General features: G+C 41.4%; 1 protein-coding gene across 1 annotated transcript in view; it reads left to right on the top strand.

Annotated features, from left to right (window-relative positions):
* Positions 1-19,581, top strand: part of IBTK (inhibitor of Bruton tyrosine kinase) — a 96,279-nt gene extending 76,698 nt beyond the window's left edge. The window contains exons 26-29 of the mRNA XM_090035519.1: positions 7,850-7,999; positions 16,429-16,500; positions 16,608-16,740; positions 18,216-19,581. Coding sequence (XP_089891645.1) covers positions 7,850-7,999; positions 16,429-16,500; positions 16,608-16,740; positions 18,216-18,341 — 481 coding nt within the window. The 3' untranslated portion in view covers positions 18,342-19,581. The remainder of the gene's footprint in view (positions 1-7,849; positions 8,000-16,428; positions 16,501-16,607; positions 16,741-18,215) is intronic.
* The last annotated feature ends 3,412 nt before the right edge of the window (positions 19,582-22,993 follow it).

The following is a 22,993-nucleotide window of genomic DNA, read 5'->3' as shown; positions in this document are numbered from 1 at the left end:
AGCTAGCTTTGTGGTTGTGGAACCATAACAATTGGGTCAAAGAATCTACCAGTGAAAACTCTTGATAGTATCCCTCATATTACTGTTTTTTTGTTTTTTTTTGTTTTTTATAACCAGTAGAATCATTGTATATAATATAGCCACGGAAAGGGTTCTGACTAGCCCCTAAGAACTATGAAACGTGTCCCAAAGATGACTGTTCTTACAGCTGTTGACTTGACTTTGTAAACTACAGCAGTTACTACAGTAATTCAGGAATCCTGGTTTTCTCTACTAAAAAATAATTCCCAATTTTGGGGTTAAAAGGGTAACCCCAAATTCACATTTTTCCATGTTTAAAATGAAATGCTTCTAATACACAGATGTGTATATATAGTGGTAGTTCATTTTAATCACAGAAAAATGTGGATTTTGGGGTTACTTTTTTAACTTGGAAATTGGAGATCTTTTTTATCAGAGAAAACCAGGATCCCTGGTAATTATTAACCTTTTATTAAATTATTTTTCAAATATAGGTTGTGTACAAAATATTTCAGTGAATATGAAGAATCTATTTAGTTGACACTCCTCTGAAAAATATACTGTATTTCTTAATTTTTAATTAAAAAAAAATGTGTTGTCCCAACAAAAAAAAACTAACTTATTTTTACTGAAAATTCTTTATGTACATTGAATAAGTGCTATAATTTTTGACAGGATAAACTGTATTTTTCATGTATAAGGAAAAAAATATAAGTTACTATTCAAGGTTAAGCTGGAACTCATTTTGAACCCTGGTGTGTAAATGGTGCTTCCATGGAAGTTGTACTGTTACAGTTTCTAGTTTCTGGTTTATAGAACTTTAATATTAAACTTAAGAATCCATAAAACAGTATTTAAGGATGCTGGAATAAATTCTAAGCTCTGATTAACAATGTTTTGAAAATATTTTTATGGTCATCCTGCATAATTCCAATCTTAAGTGAAAAGGCCAGTGCATGTTCTACTGAAGGTTAGAGTTCTGATTTAATTTTCTTGTGGCAACAAATGCCTATAAATGTTCCTCTACAATATTTCTCTGGCTGCGAAGATGGAAAATGGCGATAGCCCAAGATTTAAACCACCAAGTCAGTGAGAAATCTGTAGCTGTTTCAAATAATATCTAGCTGCTGAAAAGAGAAATTTATATTTTATTTACCAAAGTTTTTAAACTGCCTCAGGCAAGGTTTGTACTAGTTTGTTTTATTATATTCACAGATGCAATCCTACGTTGTCTAGTTCAGTTATATGAAAGAATACAGCAGTAAACCTTGGGTGCATCACTTATCCATGTGGTATTACAGCAAACTTCTGATCTGTGAATCCAAAATGGACTTTTAGAGTTCATCTGGCAGCAAACTGTGCTTTCCATGCATGTAGTACATTGAGAGTTAGGACTTTTGTGTTCCAGTGAAATGAAATACTTGTCATGGAAATTCAGCAGTTTTACTGGCAAAGAGATTTGCCAGATGGGCGGGGGACTGTCTGGCATTCTTTTTCTTGGTTAACTAAAACATGCAGTATACCTTACACCATACTTATTTTTTTGCCAAAAGAAATCTCCACTTTCAAAGTTTGTGGGATTGAAGCTTAGATTAAGTCCTTTGAAGGTGGTAGAAGAGAAATAAAGTTCACATATGGATCATTTTGAAAGTATATGTCTCAAAAGAAATTAAGTATGGTTTAAACTTTATTGGTGATTCTTTATTTTTGGTTCAAGTAGTTAGAGCAGTGGTTCTCAACATTTTTAGACTCAAGGCACCCCTTGGAAAATGCCAGCTCTTAGTTTTCCCTTTTTGCTATGTAAAGTAGTAGAGCAAGTCTTTTGTTGCAGATATCTCAGAAAGACTACAACAGGCAGAACTGTTTTTAACCCTGTGAATTCCTATTTGAAATCATTAGGTGCATCCACACATGCAAACATGTGCACTTGCAGCAGCTCAAATAGAAGTGATGCAAATTTAAGTTGGCACTTTTTGCCTCGGCACATGTGCTCAGACATGCACTTTGTTGTAGAGCAAATTGTGCCACTTGGGGCAAAGTAACCCTGCCTGGCTCCTCCCGGATCTGCAGCCAGGGGAAGCTAGAGCCCAGGTGCCAGCACTTGTGCTGTCCCCAGCATTATAAAAATCTGCCATGTCCTGGCCCCAGCAGCATAAAAACCTGCCCTAACTAGCAGCTCAGGGTTACTTGCCCTCAGGAGCTTCTGGGGCCCAGCTAGTTGGTATCTGGGGCACTAGCCCCTTGTGTCAGCTAGACTGCTGGAGCAGCATCCCAAATTCACTTTTTAAAATACCACAAAATCCACATTCTTACACAGAACAACAGAGAGAGCAAAAGGGGTATTGATCAGATGGGTAATGTTTTATTGCTATATTTACAATGTTAAAGAAATTGGGACGCCTACCAGTGTTTCTAGCATCATAATAAAATTAATCCTAAATATCTATATGTTTTTAATATTTGCTTTTGGTTTCCTTATTACATGGTAGGTGTGTGATGGGGAGATGTGCGGTTTGCAGGAGGGAGTAGGAAGGAGGGTGGGGGAATGTGGGTGTGGGGGGATGAGTCACTGTGTGGGTAGGTGTAGGGGGACTGTGGGTATGGGGGCTGTTTAGGAGGGGTGGGTCCCCTGTGTGAACACTGCGTGCCCCCAGCAGCTGGCTGGGCACGGCGGCGCTGGGTGCGTGGTGGTATTAGTAAGCAAAGAGCTCCTGTAGACGCTGCTGATACTGTTGGCAGCAGGGAGAGGGAAGGCAAGCACTGACCAGGGGTTGATGACCACCCCGATTCACCACCGGCAGTGACAGCAGTGGCCAGCAGTGATTGCTGACTGCCCGTAGATGCTGGTGGCAGCAGGGTGGGGGGTGGTGGCAAGCAGTGACTGGCCACAGGCACTGCCGATAGTGTCAGCGGCACCTTTTCTGAGGGGGTGCAGCACCACACATTGGCTTCACGTGTACCTGCGTGCACCCCCTACATGTTGCCAGTGGTCCCCTGCCCTCTACACCACATAGACTATTCTGTCTGCAGGGTCCCTGGCCCCCCATAGGGGCTACAGCGCTCTCCCTGGCCACCCCACTGGTCTCCAGCCTCCTGCTTATTCCTCTGCTCTTCTCCAGCCTCTGGAGGAAGCTCATTCCCCCCACCCCCGTTGGTTCCCCCAGCTCTCTGCTTGCTCTCCCAGCCTCCCCACACTCACTGGCAGTAGTAGAGAACAAGCAGCAGGCTAGAGAGAGCAGGGGAAGTCTCCAGCTTATCTCCAGGGGCTTGTCTCCAGCCTCCTGCTGTCTCCAGCCTCCAGCTTGTTCTCTGATACTGCTGGAGAGTGGGGGGGAGGGGGGTGCTGGGAGAGCCAGCGGGGAACTAGGGGAACAAAGGGGGAACAGGGAGAACTAACGGGGGTCGGGGGAATGAAACAGGAGCAGGGAGAACTAATTGGGGTGGGGAGATAGTGGGGAGCTAGGGGAATGAATGGGCAGCGGGGAGAAAGAAGGTCGCCTCCTCCAGCTCCCTAACCCCCTACTTACCTGGCAGAAGCTGGGTCCTAGACCCTGCAGCTTGCACTGCTTTCTGCCTCATGCGGGCAGGCAGCTTGCTTCAGGACCCAGGAAAGAACCAACCACAGAGCTGCTCTGGCAGGCTGCCAGAGCATCTCTGTAGAGGACTGAGCCTCTAGTTGCCTCAGGGCATGTCTGGGACTTTGCTCTGACCCATTTTGCTCTGAGTCTAATTTTGCTCCCCTGCTGCAAATTTCCAGTGCAGGGAAGGTTTTTTTGTTTGTTTGTTTCTGCACATGCCTCTTGCAGCGTCTCAAAGGGGTTTGAGACGCTGCAAGAGGCACATGAGGGCTCAGCTGGACGTGTCATTGGGTTTATCTTGTGAATCAGATTGGCACATCTAGCAGTGCTAACATTGTGTTGGTGGTACTCTTGAAAGAATTTCAAGGCACCCTGGGTTGCCCTTGTTGAGAATTGCTGAGCTAAAGTCCTTCTGGAATGAAGGTTTAAACACTTTACATATGACCTTATTAAATTATTTTGCTGCCCATACATACACTTGACAATAAATATTTACAGTATAGTAAGTTCTCAGTTTGTCAAATGCCATCTATGACCCATCCAAAAAGAGCTCTTTTATAAAGGAATTTAATCCTTGTTTGTCTATAGCTACAAAAAGTTTCCTCCACTGAAAATAAAATGCAGTGTTTTTAATTGGACCAGACTGTCTTTACAATTAGTATTATAAATTTGCTGGAAGTGAAAGTGAATTAAAAAAATAATTTTAAATGTTGAACACAACATACGATTCTCCATGGCAGGAAAGATATTTAAGTCTTAATTTTATGTTGGATATATACTTAACTTGTTTATAATGTAAATAGTTGTCCATATTTTGTGGTATGCTATGTTGCAACTGGATAAAACTGACAGAATAGCTTCCTTGGAGATAGGCTGTGTAATTCCCTAGTCTCAGATGAGGTTGCTAAAACATGTCAGCTAGTAACAGATGTCTTCCTCTTCTTCTTCCCTCTGCCTCCCTCAACAAAAGAAAAACAAAAACACTCCGCTGTTAGAGGATAGCCAATGTTTGATTCAGTCATAACTCTCTTAAGCTGGAACTGCAGTGTAATCAAGTCAAAGTCCCATATTTTTTTTCTTTCCTTTTCACTACTTGCACCAAGCAGAGGCAACCGTGTATACCAGAGGATCTGGCCCAGTATCTTGAACTTTCAGATATAACATTTGGGTGCTCATGGTATGACCAAAAGGGCATTCCTGAAGTAAATCTGACTTTGACAGTGATTCTCAGATAAATACTGCTTCATCTGTCTGATGTATTATTAAAGTCTTCAGTTTCTGGTGGCTGATTATAAAATATCTATACATAGAATCATGGGGCTAGAAGGGACCCCGAAGGATCCATCAGGCCCAGCCCCCTGCATGAGCAGGAAAGACATCTGGGGTCAGGTGACCCCAGCCAGGTGACTGTCCAGTCTTCTTTTGAAAACCTCTAGGGTAGATGATTGCACCACCTCTGGGGGGAGTTTGTTCCATAGTCAGGACACCCTAGTTGTGAAGTTTTTCTTAATGTTCAGCCTGAAACTATTTTCCAGGAGTTTGTGAAATTAACTTCCAGGAGTTTGTTTCTAGTTTTCTGCCAGGGCGCCCTGGTGAACAGTTGTTTTATCAAGCTCCTGATGTACACCTCTGATTTAATGGTAAGCTGTAATCAGGTCCCCTCTCAGCCTTCTTTTCTTTAGGTTGAAGAGTCTGAGATCCCTCAGCCTCTCTTCATATGGCTTGCCATGCAAGTCCCTGATCATGTGGGTGGCCCTTCTCTGGACCCTCTTGAGCTTTAGCCCATCCTTGTTGAAGTGCAGTGCCCAGAACTGGATGCAATACTTCAGCTGCAGCCACACCAGCGTTGAGTAAAGTGGGAGAATCACTTCTTTGCATTTACTGGAGATGCACCGATTGATGCACACCAGAGTTTTATTGGCCCTAGTGGCTACTGTGTCAGATTGCCGGCTCATATTCATGCTGGGGTCTATTGTTACCCCCAGATCCCTTTCATTTGTAGTGCTGGTCAGGTTAGCAATGCCCAGCCTGTAGATATGCTGGGGGTTCTTCCTTCCCAGATGCAGCACTTTGCATTTCTCCATGATGAACCTCATCTGGTCCCATTCTTCCCAACGTGCCAGCTTGCTGAGGTCTGCTTGTATCTGCAGCCTATCTGTAGGTGTGGCCGCACAACTCCGTATCTTGGTGTCGTCCGCGAACTTGGCCAGCGGGCTTTTCACCACCTCATCCGGGTCATTGATGAAGATATTGAACAGCACTGGGCCAAGTACCAACAACCCCTGGGGTATGCTGCTGCCCACATCTTGCCAGGATAGCGCCAATCCATTCATTTGGACTCTGTCCTACCCTGCAACCAGTTTCACACCCACTTGACAGTCCTGCAGTTGAGACCGATATCTTCCAGTTTTCTGATCAGTACCTCATGGGATACCAGGTCAAAAGCTTTCTGGAAATCAAGGTATATGATGCCAACTGCTTTTCTCTCATACAGGTGATGAGTCACCTGATCATAGAAAGAAATCATAGAATCATAGAATATGATTCTGTATCATATACAATACTTGCAATTTGTATAAGTTTTATTATTTCAGTCATGAGGGATTTCCAGTTCACTTATCACTTAGGTTTTTTGTGATAATTTCTTAAATACATACTACTAACTTTAGAAATTCTTGCCTTTTTAACAAACACTTAATTTTCACTATTTTAAGTCTATCCCACTTATATGAAGGGAACTATTGTTGGTATATTTAAGTATGTATGTTAGAGTCCTTTTTAAGTGCCAGTAATAGTGCTCAGTAAAATCATGGCAACTTTCCCCTTTCTTGTATAAATAAAATAGCTTTTGGCTAAAATAAGTCATTCTCCAGTTTAGGTGAGGCTTATTGAGGTAGAAATTAATTTTCCTTGCCTATTACTTTTGCATACTAAGAGAGTAAGAAATGCCATACTGGGTCAGAGCAATGGTCCATCTAGCTCAGTATCTTGTCTTATCCAACAATGGTGGAAGAATCATAGAGGAGTAGGGCTGGAAGGGACCTCCAGAAGCCATCTAGTCCAGCCCCCTGCCTCTAAGGCAGGATCTTCCTTATCCATGCCATTTTATACAAACCATAATCTTAACTCTATATAACACTACCATTCTACATAACATAACTATGCAGGGAGAGCACTAAACTGGTTAGGTCTAGAGCAATCTTTCCCCTATTCAGTGTCCTCCCCAACTTATGCTATTTATTGGCTTGGAGATGCCAAAGGAAAGATCTCCAGACATTGTGGTAAATAGTCATTAATAGATCTATCATCCATTAATTTATCCAGTCTCTTTCTGAACCTGGGTCTTTCTGCCTCCGTCACCTCCTGTGGCAATGAATTTTATAAGTTAACTATGTGTTGTATAAAGACATACTTGCTCTTGTTAGTTTGAAACTTGTCATCTACTAATTTCAGTCTGTGCCCCCTAGTTCCAGTATTCTGTGACTTGGTGAGCAGCAGTTTACCAAGTGCGGTTTGAAAAGGAGAAGGCTGAGGGAGCCTATGATAGAGGTTTGTATAGTCACGAAGGTTGTGGACTACATGAAGAGTCCAACCCTTTTGTAGTTTCTCTTGATATGGCAACTGCTCCCTGCCCCTGATCATTTTGGTTGTTCTTCTTTGTACCTCTTGTACTACGTTTGCTTTATTACCTGTATAATAAAAAGGAGGTAGTAGAACTATTATCTTATATAGCTAAATATACATATCCTATATTATCTGTTTGTTTCTCAACAAAACATTTATTTTAGGGCAAATACTTAATTCAGTGTGCAATACAGGAAAGACATTGCTGAAACTTAAAAACTAAACTTGACCTGCATTTGCTTTTGAAGATTTATAAAATGCAATTAAATGCATCTTTTACGGGACTATTTTGTAGTCTACATAAAGTTAATGCTGCCAGCATTTATTGATCCTTGACATTTATAATCTTGCTGTTAATGACTATTAAGTAGTATCATAGTTATACAGCATAATAAAAGTTTAGTATTTAATCCTAGGCTTCAGTGATTAAAAATTACCTGATCACTGTATATACATTTAGTTCACTTATCATTACATGGCAAGAGGCCTGAGAAATATGACATCCAAAAATAACATTTTCTAATTTTTAAATTTTTTTTCTGCATGTTGGCATTCAGATGTGTCCATATTTGTGCCACAAATGCAGTCTTTGAAAATGTAAATATAAAATGTTGCATTTTTTAAAGGTCATCTTCATTACCTTCTACTTTGCCAAAGTCATTCCGAGATCTTGTAATAGAAGAAGAGAAATCTGTCAGTGCAGGTCATTCTCCAGGCACTGGAGTCAAAGTTTGTTTTCAAGGAACTGAGGATCCACAAGCTCAAAAGCCATTAAGGTAAGAAAATAATATACTTCTAATCTTTAATATATAGCAAAGTACCATATTTCTTGCATTCCAAAAGTCCCCAGGTAACATGCTCACCTTGTTTTTGGACAGTAGAGTGGAGCAGAAAAGATACTTGCAGAGTCATGGCGGATTATGTGACGGAGTAAATCACGTGTCGTGTTTTCTCCTGGAAATGTGTCTCCCAGGATGCTGCAAGTCCTGGACAGTCTGGCTGAGCCAGAAAGAACTTTTTGTGTAGCAGGACAGCAACAAGGCTATAACCTAGACCTTTGCAAGGGCAGTAACAAAACTGTTACAGCACTGCTTCCCTTGAAGTATGTAAGTTCCTGTAAACCAGTGGTCACCAGCAGCTCAGAGAGAACTTTGAGCATCTTGCGGTAGATCTTGGAGTCTCTTGGAGTTGATTCAAGGCTGGGGTGGGGGCTGAGTGCCTGTGTGTGTGCACGCATGTGCCCCAGCTCAGCAGGTCAGTACATGGGGGAGGGAAGGAGTGGGGGCTAGATCGAGGCCTCAGTGGTGAGGGACAGTGCTGCAGAGGCAGGAGCAGGGGTAAGTTGAGTGGGGCCCCAGCCAGGTGGGACTTAGCTGCTGTGGAGGCACTCTCCCAAATATTTTTTCTCCCTTTGCCTCATCTGAACCCCTCTCCCCTTCCCTCCCCACACACTTACCTGCTGGGTGGGGTGAGGGGGTGGGGGGTGGCGGCAGCACATGGTAGATCTTGGGTTGCTTTTAAATGCCAAAGGTGACCTCTTACTTAAAAAGGTTGGAGACCACTGCTGTTAATAATAAAGTGTTGTTTCCACACCACAAGCCTCATGCAGGTGCTACAGACCTCATGCAACAGCTCCCTTGCCCTGTGGTGAGCTCAACTGCTGTTTCCGGCACAGCAAACTGGGTGCTCAGCCTTAGTAGCTGTGACAGGGTTAACACAGAATTCCACTGCTGTTTTGCTGGGGCCCCAGAAAAGTAGCAGCCATCTTGGCAGCATTTTAGCAGAGTACTTGTTCAAATCCCTCCGTGCTTGAGTGTCCACAATGAAAAATCAGCTTCCCTACTTAAGATGCATACCCCAATTTTGGAGGGCTGATTAAGAGGGAGGTGGGGGGAGAAGGTGCAGGTTGTATGTGACTAAATACAGTATTTGTTTGTTTTAGCTTATTATGTACCCTATCAAGATGTTAACACCGATCGCTTTTAAAAATTGGTTAATTATATGTTGATTTAAAAAAGAAGAGGGTGTTACATTTGTAGCTTTTTAACCATATTGGTAACTTGGTTTTCAATTAATAATGAAATGTATCAATAAGCAGGTGGTATTTGTGTGTAAAATATATGTAAGAGAAACTGGAGGGCTCCAGATACTTAATACCTGATAACAAGCAGTCTATTAATACAACTCCTTGGATTCAAGTGTCAAATGAATTGTATTACATATGGAAAAGGTGGGAATAGTATTAATTCTCATATCTAGAGTAGTAATTTATACCCATTTTAAGATTGGCTTGTTGACTCATCTTTTGATCCTAGTTTTTTGACCACTTGCTAGAAGTAGCATGGTAGTGGCTAGGGGATGATGTTTGCAACTAGAAAGAAACAAACTTTTTTGTTACCTGCCTCTAAAGTACAGTATCTGTAGTTACTGGCTTAAATCCCTACCATAAGTTTGTGAATGACACCTTTACCTTTTAATGGAATACAGATTCTTTATTTTTCTGTGTTCAGTTTCCTTAGGGCATGAGTATTCTACAAAAGTTAAATAACCCACCAAAGACAATGGCAAATCTCCTTCTGGCCTTAAGTTTTTATATGAAAAATCCCTGTAAGTGACTTAAGGAAACTCAGTCTGAACAGAGAAATACTCATCATGAAGGTTAGCTGTTGCACTTTGGAAATACTACAAATGTAGGTATTTTCAGTAACTACATAACATTAAATATTGCAAACAATGGTGAGAGTGAAAGTAGCTTGAGATGACTGTCTTTAGTGGGCTGTGAGTCAATTTAATAATTCTAGAATTGTCTGTATTGTGACATTGTAACCGTTTTGAAGCATCACATTGATAAGATGCAAAAGTCTTAGTATTTAATAATTTTTAATAAAAGCCACTCACTTTTCAGTAAGACATACATTTATGCATCTAATTTACGCTATGAAATGCTTGACTTGCTGTCATGGGGGATTTGCATTTGGTGTATTTGGTGTATTCATTTTATGCATCTGAATTTTCCCTGAAAATTAAATTTAAACACTGTCTTTTAACATTTTAAACTGACAAAAAGGTTTAGCTTAAACATTGGTGCCTCACTTGATATTAGTTCAAATATAGAGAATCTTTTAGGCACAGTGACAAAGAATGCAACCAAAAATGGTTTTACTTGGTAACATGCTCACCTTCCTCTCCTCTCTAAATCTTCAATTGGATTAAATATTTCTAGTTTTTCATTTTGAATATTCTTTTTAAAAAAACCAACAAAACCCCCTTCCAAAGTAAAACTGTTAAAGCTAAAACCTGCCTGATGATTTTAATGTGTAATGAAGACATGGGGGTGGATGGGGAAGGGGGATTTTGTTTCAGTTTACCACCTTAGTCTATTTAGTTTGCAAGCTCCTGGCAGGTGTTCAATTAAAGCAGCAATATCTGATCCTGCAGGACAGGAGTTAGGATTGTAGGATCAGGGATCAGATTCCAGTTACACCTTATTGCACAGATTCCCCCTGCAGCAAGAAGCAAGCTGAGTACCCAGTGCATAAGCTTGGAATGCCAGTCTGTTGACTGGCACTCCCAGCCTCAGGAGTGGATCCAAGTCAAAGGCTGTGGTGCGCTTTTGAGACTGGGTACCCCAGTCAGTGTACTGCTACTCCTAGCCTTGGGAGTGCATTGGAGTGAAGTGCTCCAATGCACATCTCAGCCCTCTGTATCAAGGTTATGTAGGTTGATTTTGAATAAGCCCTCACAGTCCCAATTGCCTATGAGTTTCATAGTCTCATCCATTTACAGTGGACAGGTAGTTGCAGCAGCAGAATCACAACTAGTATCCATATAGATGTGTGCAACAGAAGGCTTTTGGGGCATGAGGGGAGTTTTATTTTGTTTGGGTAGAGGACATATTGAATGACCAGGGAGGACATATTAAATGAACAGGGAGAGTAGATTGTCATGCCAGGTTCTGCAATATCAGGAAGTTGTGCTGCTGCTATTTCTGCCGAATAAATTAAGCAACTATGTGGAGCAAGGTTCAGCAAGCTACAGCCTTTGGGCTGGATCTGATTCTCAAAGCCATTGAATCTGGGGCTTTGAAACATTTGGCAACGGAAGTATAGGGATGAACAGCAGTGGTAGCCAGCAGTGTCCTAGCGCCCATCCTCCTACCCAACTTTGACCTTGTGTGGGTTGTTCTGGCTCAGAGCCTGAAAAGATTGCTCACTCCTGATGTAGAGAATTAAAAGCCAGCAGATTTTTACAAACCTGTATTCAGAACACAGGGTTGGTCTGTGACTTTAAGCAAATTGAAATTTCCTTAAAACCCTCTACCATTTTTCTCTTACCTTCATTATTTTGATACCTATTGAGAAACAAATTTAACACACTGATCCATTAATCCATTATCTACACTTAAATTTTTAGACTAGATATTACAGTAACCTGGATCTAAAAAGCTTACTTAACACCTGAATTTTCTGAAGTACCAATGTTTTACATTTATGGGCCACAGAAAGAGTAGGATCAACCTCTTACAGTATTAATAATGACCCCTGTATCATTATCCTCTATTTTATGTTTTAATTGATTGCTAGAGTGTGCTCTGCCTTTAGAACTGCTAGTTGTGGTAACGTAGCCTTGCTCTAGAAATAACTTCTATCTAGACAGTCATAGTTGCTAAGTTTAAAATGATTTTGTGCATGTTTATAGTAATGTTCTGAGGTTTTTTGAGCAGGAGGTTGGTGTAAGAGTGCTGCCATCATGGAGGCTTGAGGTTTTCTGGTTTTATATGGCCAAACATGCACACAAGTGAACATCTTTAAAGCAAACGGACACGGAAAAATTACAGAATTCAAGCACAAATAAGTACTGATAGTATATATTTTGAAAAGTGGTCTAATAAATGCCAGCAGGGACTGGAAAATAGTTTTGTATCCAAATGAAGGAAAATACTTTAGCAGCTTCAGAGTCCAGGTTTTCTATGCATGTATTACTGCTTTAGTCATTCATCTACATATGTATGGCTGCTTCCACATGTAACCCCCAACCCTACCACCCCCCCCCCCAAAAAAACCCAGCACTTTACCTTAAAGTCTGTGCACCCCTGCACCAAAGCCAGTGCATGCCCAGAAGATGCATTGCATTAGTTGGACCTGGCTGGCCCAACACCTATAGAGATCAGGTGCTTTAGCGGGGCTTTTTTACGCTTTTATCTAATAGCTGATTCAAGCCCTGATGATGCGCCAGATTTATACAGATGCTGCAGAGCTGGGTCTAACTAACACATTGCTTCTTCCAGTAAAGCATATTTTTTGTTATGTTTTTTTTTTTTTCCTTCATGTCTGTCATCAGCCCGTGGTGCAGTGCAAGTTTACCTAGCTTTACAGCCTTTTCAAATGCACCTTCCTGTTTTTACTGCACTTCCCTTTTTTTAATGAGACCTCCATTCCACCTTCAGAATCTCTGCTCTGTTTTCTTCCTAGCTTTTCCTTGAAATCAGGCCATTTTCTTTCAGTTAAGTAGGTGCATACAGTAGTAACTGTAGAATACTGACTCAAACTTCATCCAAAAAGTAATCCTCTACTGTATTTTGTAATAACAGTTTTTGTTTTTTGGAGTAGTAGGTTTTGAATTGCCTATCTATATAGGGATAACTTAAAAATTGAATCTCGGGATTGAGAAGATATGGGAGAGCTCTTTGGCCAGTCAAAATAAAGTAAAAAAGTTAGCACTACAGAAGAAAAAGACTTGGGGGTCATCATTGACCACAAGATGAACATGAGCCTGCAATGCGATGCTGCGGCTAGTAAAGCGACCAAAATGCTGGCGTGCATCCATAGATGCTTCTCGAGCAAATCCCGGGACGTCATTCTCCCCTTGTACTTGGCCTTGGTGAGGCCGCAGCCAGAGTACTGCGTCCAGTTTTGGGCTCCACAATTCAAAAAGGATGTGGAGAAGCTTGAGAGAGTGCAGAGGAGAGCCACGCGCGTGATCAGAGGTCAGGAAAACAGATCTTACGATGACAGGCTGAGAGCCATGGGACTCTTTAGCCTGGAAAAGTGTAGGCTCAGGGGTGATCTGATGGCCACCTATAAGTTTATCAGGGGTGACCACCAGGATCTGGGTGAACGTCTGTTCACCAGAGCGCCCCAAGGGATGACGAGGTTGAACGGTCACAAACTCCTGCAAGACCGTTTCAGGCTGGACATAAGGAAGAATTTCTTTACTGTCCGAGCCCCCAAGGTCTGGAACAGTCTGCCAGCGGAGGTGGTTCAAGCGCCTACATTGAACACCTTCAAGAGTAAATTGGATGCTTATCTTGCTGGGATCCTATGACCCCAGCTGACTTCCTGCCCTTTGGGCAGGGGGCTGGACTTGATGACCTCCCGAGGTCCCTTCCAGCGCTAATGTCTATGAAATCTATTAAATCTTTCTTTCATAATGTGGTCAAGCTTTGTGTTGAAACTTGCATATTGTTCTGTCCCGCTATTCTGTTTGAAAGGCTGCTCCATAACCTCACTTCGTTAATGGTAAGATACCTGCTAATTTCTAGTCATAAATTTCTTTATGGCCAGTTTTTTACACACATTCTTACGTCAGCATTGTCTGTTAGCTTATTATAAATTGTTTCTCTGTGTATTCTGGATGACATCTCTTCTTGCATAATGGCATTAATATGTCCTACCTCCACTGGAAATACCTACTGGTATACATGTGGTATAGTTCAGGATTGCATTTGCCTTTTTCCTGGCTGCATTACATTGGCGGTCCATAATTATCTTGTGATGGGTGAGGAAGATGTGAGTACAAGACTCAGTTGAGATCTTGGGAAGAGTGAACTTTGATGTCTCAGAGTGGAGAAGATCCACTTACGCTTTTTTGGGTTTACTAGGCAGTTTGTTTATCTTGCATATGTTTCTGTCCCTTCGGCACACTTGTCAAACTAGGAACTCCAAGTTCTGTTTTTATGCCAAACATAAAACATTGTTCTCTTTAGAAGTATGTTTTGATGGATTCCTTCTTAGTCACACTTGAAACTTTCTGTTCCCTGTTCAACAATGAGTTAGTTCTTCTTGTCCTTGGAATATATGTCTGAAGGGAGGAATCCTGAAGAATGTGGTGTGAGGGAAACAGATGCATACAGCCATTGTGTAGGATGTAATATGGCTTCTCACAGTCTATCCATCCTTTATTCACAGTCCCCCTCATGCAGCATGTCTAGGTATGGTGGAAGGCCAGGAAGCCAGAACTCCGTGATCACTCCACACAGAATTCAGCAGTCAGTGGATCTTGTTGGGTACTTTTTCCTAGGATTCACTCTCATACAGTTTGTGGCTATTTAATTGCAGAATATATTCTAGGAGTTTGGTAAAATACAGTGTCTTTCTATCACAGAATGATATATGATTGACAGATACAATACTCTATGATTATTTTGCAAACACTTTGTTAAGTTGGTATTTCACCACAGTAAAAGCTGCATTATCTGGCACCTTACGAACTGGCATGCTCTATTAACCGGCATGCTAGCTTGTAAGGTAAAAGCAAAAGCGGAAGTGCCCACTGTGCCACTTCCAGTTTCGCCAAGCCCCCATGGTCTGGGGCATAGCAGCCTGCATGGGGGCCATCTCCCTGTTCCCTGGCATGCTGATGCAGCGGGAGGGACGGCAGCACGCTGGACACAGCGGGAGAGGGCTATGGATGCTGGATAACAAAGCTTTTGCTGTATTTATTTGTATATATCTCAGTACTGCATATTGCCAGATGTATATCTAATGTAGAGGGAGATTATATTATTTAGGATGGATATCTTCCCATTAGAATTGTTTTGATAGCTTTAGGGTTATGATATCAAACATGGAATTCAACCAACATGCAGGCAGACCTTCTGGTTCATTGTGTGCGCTACTGTTGGGTCAGGGAATTTGGGAGCGTGACTATTAGTGGGCATAACCTGCTGCAGAATCTGTTGCCCTGGTTTCCAAGGTTCATCGGTGGCAAAGGCCATGCCAACAGCACCCTCATTCAGTCTGAGGCTATTTGGCTTGCTGCAGCTTGCGCTACCTCCACCACAGCAAGCAGCTCCCTGCTGCAGTGATGCCACCCCAGGCCGTATGTCACAAAGTGAGTTTGATACCCCTTTCTTAAAGTATTTGTGCAATCTAGATTTACATATGTAAAATGGTGGCTTCTTTTGACATCAGTTAAGAGTCAGTCTTAAAAATGGGTATATTTTAGTAATAAAATTCTAGATAACAGAATCAGAACTTCCCCTACCCTTTCTCCACATGTACTGTAAATTCACCTATGGCTTAAATCCAAGAAGTTGTATTAACCTCCTCTTAACATGTTTACTGAATAGCTTTCTGATATCCAGAAGGATTTTTTTTCTTGCCTTGCTTCTGTTCTTTTAATTCTGATTTTCTGCCTTCACATATAATTTAGCAGAATCCAGATCACTTATGCAGGGGAAATTTTTTTTTTTTAATATAGCTGTTTATTGAAAGTTCACTGTTCTTGGCCTGTAAGGACCCTGTCACTTATGCAGTTTAAGGTGTGATGGAAACCAGCCACAAAGTTTTTACATATCTTGTGTAATAATTTTGTGACTGGTTTTGCATTTTGTGATGTCATTACTTGCCTGAACATGTGACTGGGTCACTATTTAAGATGTGATTAGCGGGTTAATTGCGTCTTAAGTGTAGGGTGTGACAGGGGCTTAATTCACATGTGCTTAGGAAAATAATATCCTATTACTGTGCAGTTCATTTAATGCTGTGGTTATTATTTATGTGGATGTTTAATAAGAACACAAGACAGTTTTCAGTCTGGAGGCCACATCCTTACTTTTTTTTGAACAGACTTAGAACCTATATTTACACTGAGCAGCACAGCTGGAAATCTTTTAATGTTAACAAGACAACATTGAGATTTATTTGCCAAACCAAGAACTTAAAAGTTAGGAAATGCCAATTTTTATTACCCGTGCTATAACTTGATTACAATTGTACTGATCAAGAGTTCCCTTTTCTGACAATATATTGCACTTAAATATAACCTGACCTGAGATTCCCCCTTCAGCCTATTTCATTCCTACTTCTGTTATAATATATTCAATGGACTAAGTCTGAGGATTTCTAACAGTATTACTGTGTACCAGAGGAATGCTTTTGTGAGTAAATTTCATTCCCTTCCCTCTGCTCCCACTCTTCACCAGGTGCACAACCAAGACCAGAACGTGTGCAGAAGAAAACAATATTTCTGATTCTCCTCAGCTGGAAAGTCAAAAGTAAGTTTGATCTCTTGCACTAGTTAAAATAGCACAAAATATGTCCTATAATGTTGTTTCAGAATGTTGATAATTATACCTTAAAGTGCAACTTTTTATCTTTGTAGTCCCTGGTTAGCAGCATCCTTGAATAACTCTACTGCAATGGCACCTATCACATTTGCATCAATTGTAGAGGAGGAGCTTCAGCAAGAGGCTGCACTTACCAGAAGCAGAGAGAAACCTTTGGCTTTGATTCAGGTAGAAGAAGCTGTATTGGGAGTTAATGTAACACAAAGGTTTTCCATCCGAAGCATATCAACTAGGGGTGTGTGATACAGGCCATATTCAATTTGGATTTAGATTTGTCTGATTCGGGGGGCAGTGATTCAATTCGTTGATTCAGATCACTGTCCCAATTCAATTTGGCGAAATCCGAATTTGAAGATTGGACGCTGATTCGGCGAATCAGTGATTCAGTCATAGACACAGCCTTAAATGTTTTTTCTACATATCTCAAGGTACCGGGCATGGCTCGTGAATGCTGAGATGGTGAGGTGGATGGAGCGTCTCACAGGAATGCAGTGGGACCCCCTGCATGCTCAGTGGCAGACCTGAAAGTGGACTGGAAGCATTTCTGGTCCACTTCCAGGTCTGCTGCCAAGCATGCAGGGGATTTCCCCCCCCCAGCTTGGCGATCAGCTGCAGGGGGACCCTGGGTGCCCCCCCCCCCAAACCCAGAAGGCACCAGTTGCCAAGCCGGGGGATAGAGGGGAAGGGGGTCCTCGCACACTCCATGGTGGACCCGGAAGTGCTTCGGGTCCACTTCCGGGTCCGTCATTGAGTGTGTTGGGGACCGTCCCCGCACTCCCGTGAGATCTCCATCTACTCCAGCATTGCAGCATTTACAAGCCACCAGGTACCTTGAGGTAGGTAAAAAAAAAAAAAAAAAAAAAATAAAAATATATATATATATAAAGTTGTGTCTATGTCTGAATCGGTTCCAAGGGTTCTGATTCAATTTAGAGAGATTAAAGGGTCTCCTGATTCAATTTGTATTTGGAGATTCGCTGCCAAATTGGCCTGAATCTCTGCCGAATCGAATCAGCGACTGAAACTTTGCACAGCCCTAATGTCAACCAGTTCTGTGCCTTAGGCTGCTGCTGTTTTTGTCCCCTCTAAGTGGTGTCTAGGGCTGGTGCTTTGGTTTTTCACCTGTAATTATATTATTATTTTTCACCAGCTCTTCCACAAATTGCTTTTTAAGAATCAACTTTTCAGATGCTGTGTTTATCAGCTACTAAAGCATCGTTTTGCTGTGCATTTTCATAATGTAGGACTGGTCTTCATGACAGTAGCCATCCTTAGCTTCAGGAGTCCCATTCCATGTCAGTCCTTTTTTGCATCCCATCATGGTTCTAGAGTGTTTTTGTCCTCTTCTACAGTCTGCCGGAGGAGGGCATCTAGTCAGTCAGGAGTTGTAGTATCTCTTAGGACCATACAAATCCCATAACTGCCTCCCAAAGCAGGGAGACCTTAAAACATTTTTGTTTGGTAGGCTGTTTTAAAAATGCTCCTGTATTTTAATAAAGCTGAGAATTTTCATATAGTTTATAGATGGCAGTAGTTAATTTGGGACTGTTAAATCTTATTTGTAACTAATTTAATTTTGAGAATGCACTACTATTTTGCAGACCTGATTACAAAATGCATGGTTTCTCCTTTTTATTTTTCAGATTGAGGAATGTGCTATTCAGGATTTGTTAATCCACTACGAAGCTTTTGACAACCCCGATGAATATGTTGTTGTTGAAAGGGCTTCCCAGGGACCTATTGCAACACCTAGATGGAACAAACATTGATTCTAGTTCTTCACGATCTGCGTGAAGACATGTATTTTTGAGGTTTTAACTTCAGAAAGAACTGGACTGAGGGAATAGTCCTGTAAACTTAGCATCCATGTTTAAACAGTGCACATATTCTACATCTCGTGAATGCATCTTAGTCACGAGTGGGTATGCAGACTAAATAATTTGTCCTTTAAAGTGTCCATTTATGCACCACATATTGATGTAAGTGTTGAGGTTTTTCTTTGCTAATAAGTCCTGTGTTAGTGACATTATGTAGAAAATGATAAATTGAAATTGCATTAGCTTATAGTGTTTTACATGGGACAGTAGGGCTTTTTGTTAAATTCACAGGTGGTTAAAAAGCAACATGCTTATTTTCTGATTAATGTAGAATTGAGCCTGCAGAATTATGCATAGTTTAATTTTGAGTTTCTTCAGGATTGAATGACAAATTTAAAACATCCCAAATATTTCTCTGCTTAAACTTTGTATAATAATACCATTTGGTAATGAAGTTTCTCCCTAATCTCCAGTATATATGTACTGAGTACTAGTTCTGTTGGCTATTGTAGCTAGTACTCTTGACTGTCACTCTTCAGGATGAGTCTCTGTGCAGGACCTAAATGCCCTGTCACTATCTGCTTTTAATTCCATTGTGCATGCTTTTTCACTGTTGTGAGATTGGCTTCTTGAGTAGTTTTAGTTCCGTTGGATGGGTTACGGTAGCACTGTTTGGCTCATCTGTAGTCTTATTCTAGTATACTTGTATAACTAGTGGTTTGAGGTACATTTTTTGAAGTGTTGAGGAAATATGAAACCTGTATGTTACATGTTAAAGCTACAAGGTTGAACGCATAACTGGATTTTGAGAATAACTAACCTGAAAGATTGTCGGTTGTTTTCAGTATTGTGTGTTCAAAAAGAACTCTGTGCCTGGTCTCTCTAAACAGATTTCTGAAAATTAATCACCTTATGCACAATATCCTTTCTAGTTGGTCAGTTTGGATAGTTAACTTTGGATTTGCCTGTTTCAGTAATCTCCGCAATTAAATTTGGGATAAACTGGAAAAGATAAAACTACAGAAGATTTACCCAGATGAATGTACAAAGTTATCACTGTGCAATGATTTAATCTTGAAAAACAATGTAGCTTAATCTAGTGGCTTCAGGTTGAGCTACACCAAACAAAAACAAAACAAAACACCCAAACATGTAAACAAATGCAATAAACAGTAAAAATTTGATTGATTAATTTGTGTAGTTAATTTGTGTGCATAAAATTGACATTTTAAAATTGTAGTTATGGTATATCTAGAAGTTTTTTACTGTTTCCTTTGGAGCCTGAAGGGTATGCTTAGTTGAAAATAAGCAGGTATTGTATGGGCAGACCTTAATGTTTTAAATCTTAATGCTGATTTGTAAGTCAGTAAATTCAATATGAACTGAGGTTTTACTGTACCTGGATGCTTCACTTTGGTCTTGCTTTTCAAGACTTGGTGAAGCATTTCTGTTCTCCCTTCCCCCTATCCATCAAAAAGACCATGCACAGGAAGAAAAGTGGGTTTAATAGCAATGTTAATATGCTTTTTAAAAAGGGCTTATCACATTTCATTCTAAAATATCAAATATTTTTAAAAGGTCATTCATTTGTTGCATTTTGAAAGAAATGTTTCAAACTTCCTTTAACAAAGTTTGTCTGTGCAGCTAAAGGAGGGATTCATATCAAACCTCTGGGGAACTTTTGATTAGTTTTACGCTTAGCGTTCTTGTATAATGTGTCATTGGTTATAGTTAATTTCTCATTCTTGTGTGTTGTGTTTATTATAAATATGCACTTTCAGTGAAATTGAAAACAGATGTTTAGACAATTGTGTTTAATGGAGTTGAACACCAAAAGAGCTTTGAATGACGCTCCGTTTAAGGGGCCTGCCAGACATTCAGTTAATGATGTAAGGGGATCTAATCCCTGATCCCAGCAATCACCCTTCCTGCCATGTCACACTTGCATGACAGGATGCACAGTTGTTGAGATTGGGGATCAGAAATACTGTGTGCAGGCTGCCAACTTTGGCAGTTCCCTAACGGGGCATCTTACCTGGCTGCAAACAATCATTTTCAACATCAGCGTGGGCATAGTACACATTCAGCTTATGGCACTGTACAGACAAGCTACAAAGACATTCCACACATTTTGTGGAATATCTTTGTGGCTGGTTTGTCACTTTATGGTACCATAAATCTGTTGTATGTGTAGCACTGTTACTGTTTATGATGGAATTAACATTTTAATTATGCTTTAAATGTAATATGTGTTAAGGGCCTGCCTAAGATAGATCTCTCTGACAGTTGGCAGCTAGTTTGAAAGATTTTGAAATGCATTTAAAGTCACAAACCTCAGGGCCTCAAAGTATAGGGATACTAGAAATTAAGATTGTATAACTGTTGTCTGAAATATCTTAAATACAGTTTTTTTTACTGTATTTGCACTCTCTATGAAATTACCATATGTACTTGAAGCTAAGACCAAGGCTTTTCCCCAATTTTAACACAGGTTGAGAAGCCTCTTCCTTGGATCTGAGTACAAGCGGAGGGCAGCAGAGTTGCATCTCTTACTGATGGTTGCAACCACAGATGCTGCTTTTCCTTGCCACTGCCTCTGTGTCTGACTCCCCCCTTTCACTCCTACCACTGCTGCTACTTACTTTCTAGCTCTAGCCCTGCTCTACCCTAGAGCTCAGAGCATACGATTGTTCCAGCCCAGCCACACAACAGCAGTGGCTGCATCTCTGATTCTGTCTTTGGCTCTGGGGCATGGCTGCAGCTAACATTCCTGCAAGAACTTCTGTGTGGCCAGGCTGGGAGTGGAGCAACCATGTGCTCTCTGCCTTGAGCTGGAGTGGGCGTGGAGCCAGAGGGTAAGTGATGGGGAAGGGGGAGCAGAAGCCAGGGCCATGGGGGGGTTAGGCAATGGGGAGGGAGAGTGGTGGCAGGGACAGGTGGAAAGGAGCAGGAGGCAAGCCACTTGATTTCACCACCCTCTGCACCCCCCCCCCCCATTGCTTGGCCTGCTGTATGGTTGTGTTGGGGGTGGGGGCAGGTTTGAAGGAACAAATATACAATGACCCTCCAACAATTAAATTCTGGATATGGAAAATTATAACAAATGTATACATTTTCTGTTTCTAGAGTCTCTATTATTGGGGAGAGGTGTATTAAATTCAGGGTCATCCTGGATTTAGGTAAATAAGAAGTACATTTCCCAAGAAATAAGAGGAAGCATTTCCCAAGAAAAATTTCACAGCTCAAGTTACACTGACACCTCTTCGTTAGAGAAAATTCCTCCAGAGAAAAATCTAATTAGATTGCACCCTTCGATTGGATTCAAACCACAGGGGTCCTTGTGGGTCAGATCCAGACCTGCTTCAGGTGGCAGGGGGGTGGTAGCATCTACATGAGATGCTACTGCATGCTGATTATTGTGCATCTATTTAGTACTCTATTATACAAGTCCTAAATAAATATGCAGTAATTGGCTAATGCCTTTTTAGTGATGCTACTGCTCAGTAGCCTAATAATATTACTCAGCGTATTAGTACTGTCCGTGCTGTGATGCACTACTGCACAGTATTATTTAACTATTGTGCAATTAGCATCTTGTGTAGATGTGTCCTTTGGGTACAAACAAATGGCTTATCCTGTGGGTTAAAAATCTAAAAGAATGTTGAATCCCAAGTCATGTTAAATATGTTGATTGATTATCTATTCAATCTTCTAATTCATTCTGGAAGAATTACACAGAACCTTCCCAGGCGTTATAATTTACTGCTAGTTTTGGCATCAGTTAAGCTAAAATCTGCTAAAATCACTGTTGTTTTAACTTGTAGAATGCAATTTGGGTATGTGGGTAATATATATGTAGGGAAACTTTGATCCCTCTGTAAATTTAACTTGTGCATTGCTTGAGGTAAGGGGCACCTATACATGTGCTCTAGGATGGGGTGGGGGTGTTTTTTAATTGGAGTGGCTAATGGGAGCCAATATAATTAAAACACCTTCAGTGTCTTGTGTGTTCAGTGTCCTGCATTTCAAAATGGCAGGAGGGGCACTTTATTTAAAGCTGTTTGACAAGCTTCAATTAAAGTGCCCCACCACCATTTTAAAATGCAGGGGTGCTGGATGCACAAGACTGCAGTGTTTTGATTGCAGTGCTCCAGCAGACTTGATTAATTGAGTCTGCTTCTATGAGTTCTAATAAGAACGCGTAGGAGCATGTGTAAAAGTGCCCATGGATTCCCACATCTGGGAAGAGCAGTCAGCCAGGTCTGACCGTTCACGTAGGTTCTTAGACAGAGTGCAGGACCTCCATCTCACCTAGGAGGTGCGCAGCCCCACCAGGGGAGACGCCTTGTTGGACCTAGTACTGGCCACGGGTGATGACCTGGTGAGGGGGCTGCGGGTGCTCGGCCACCTGGGTGACAGTGATGATCGCCTGCTGGAATTCACCATCCAGTGCAAGGTGGCAAAGGCCTGCAGTAAGGCAGCAGCCCTAGATTTCAGGAGGGCAAACTTGAACAAGCTAAGGAGGATAGTTGGGGAAGCACTGAGGTCCCAGAGGGGAGGGGAGCCAGGTGTCTAAGAAGAGTGGTGTCTCCTTAAGGAGACGA

The sequence above is a fragment of the Crocodylus siamensis genome, chromosome 1 (assembly GCF_052110815.1).
Source record: "Crocodylus siamensis isolate JL-2025a chromosome 1, ASM5211081v1, whole genome shotgun sequence".
In the NCBI taxonomy this organism is placed as follows: Eukaryota; Metazoa; Chordata; order Crocodylia; family Crocodylidae; genus Crocodylus; species Crocodylus siamensis.
Note: the sequence above shows the minus strand (reverse complement) of the source record. Positions and strands in the feature narration are given on the sequence as shown.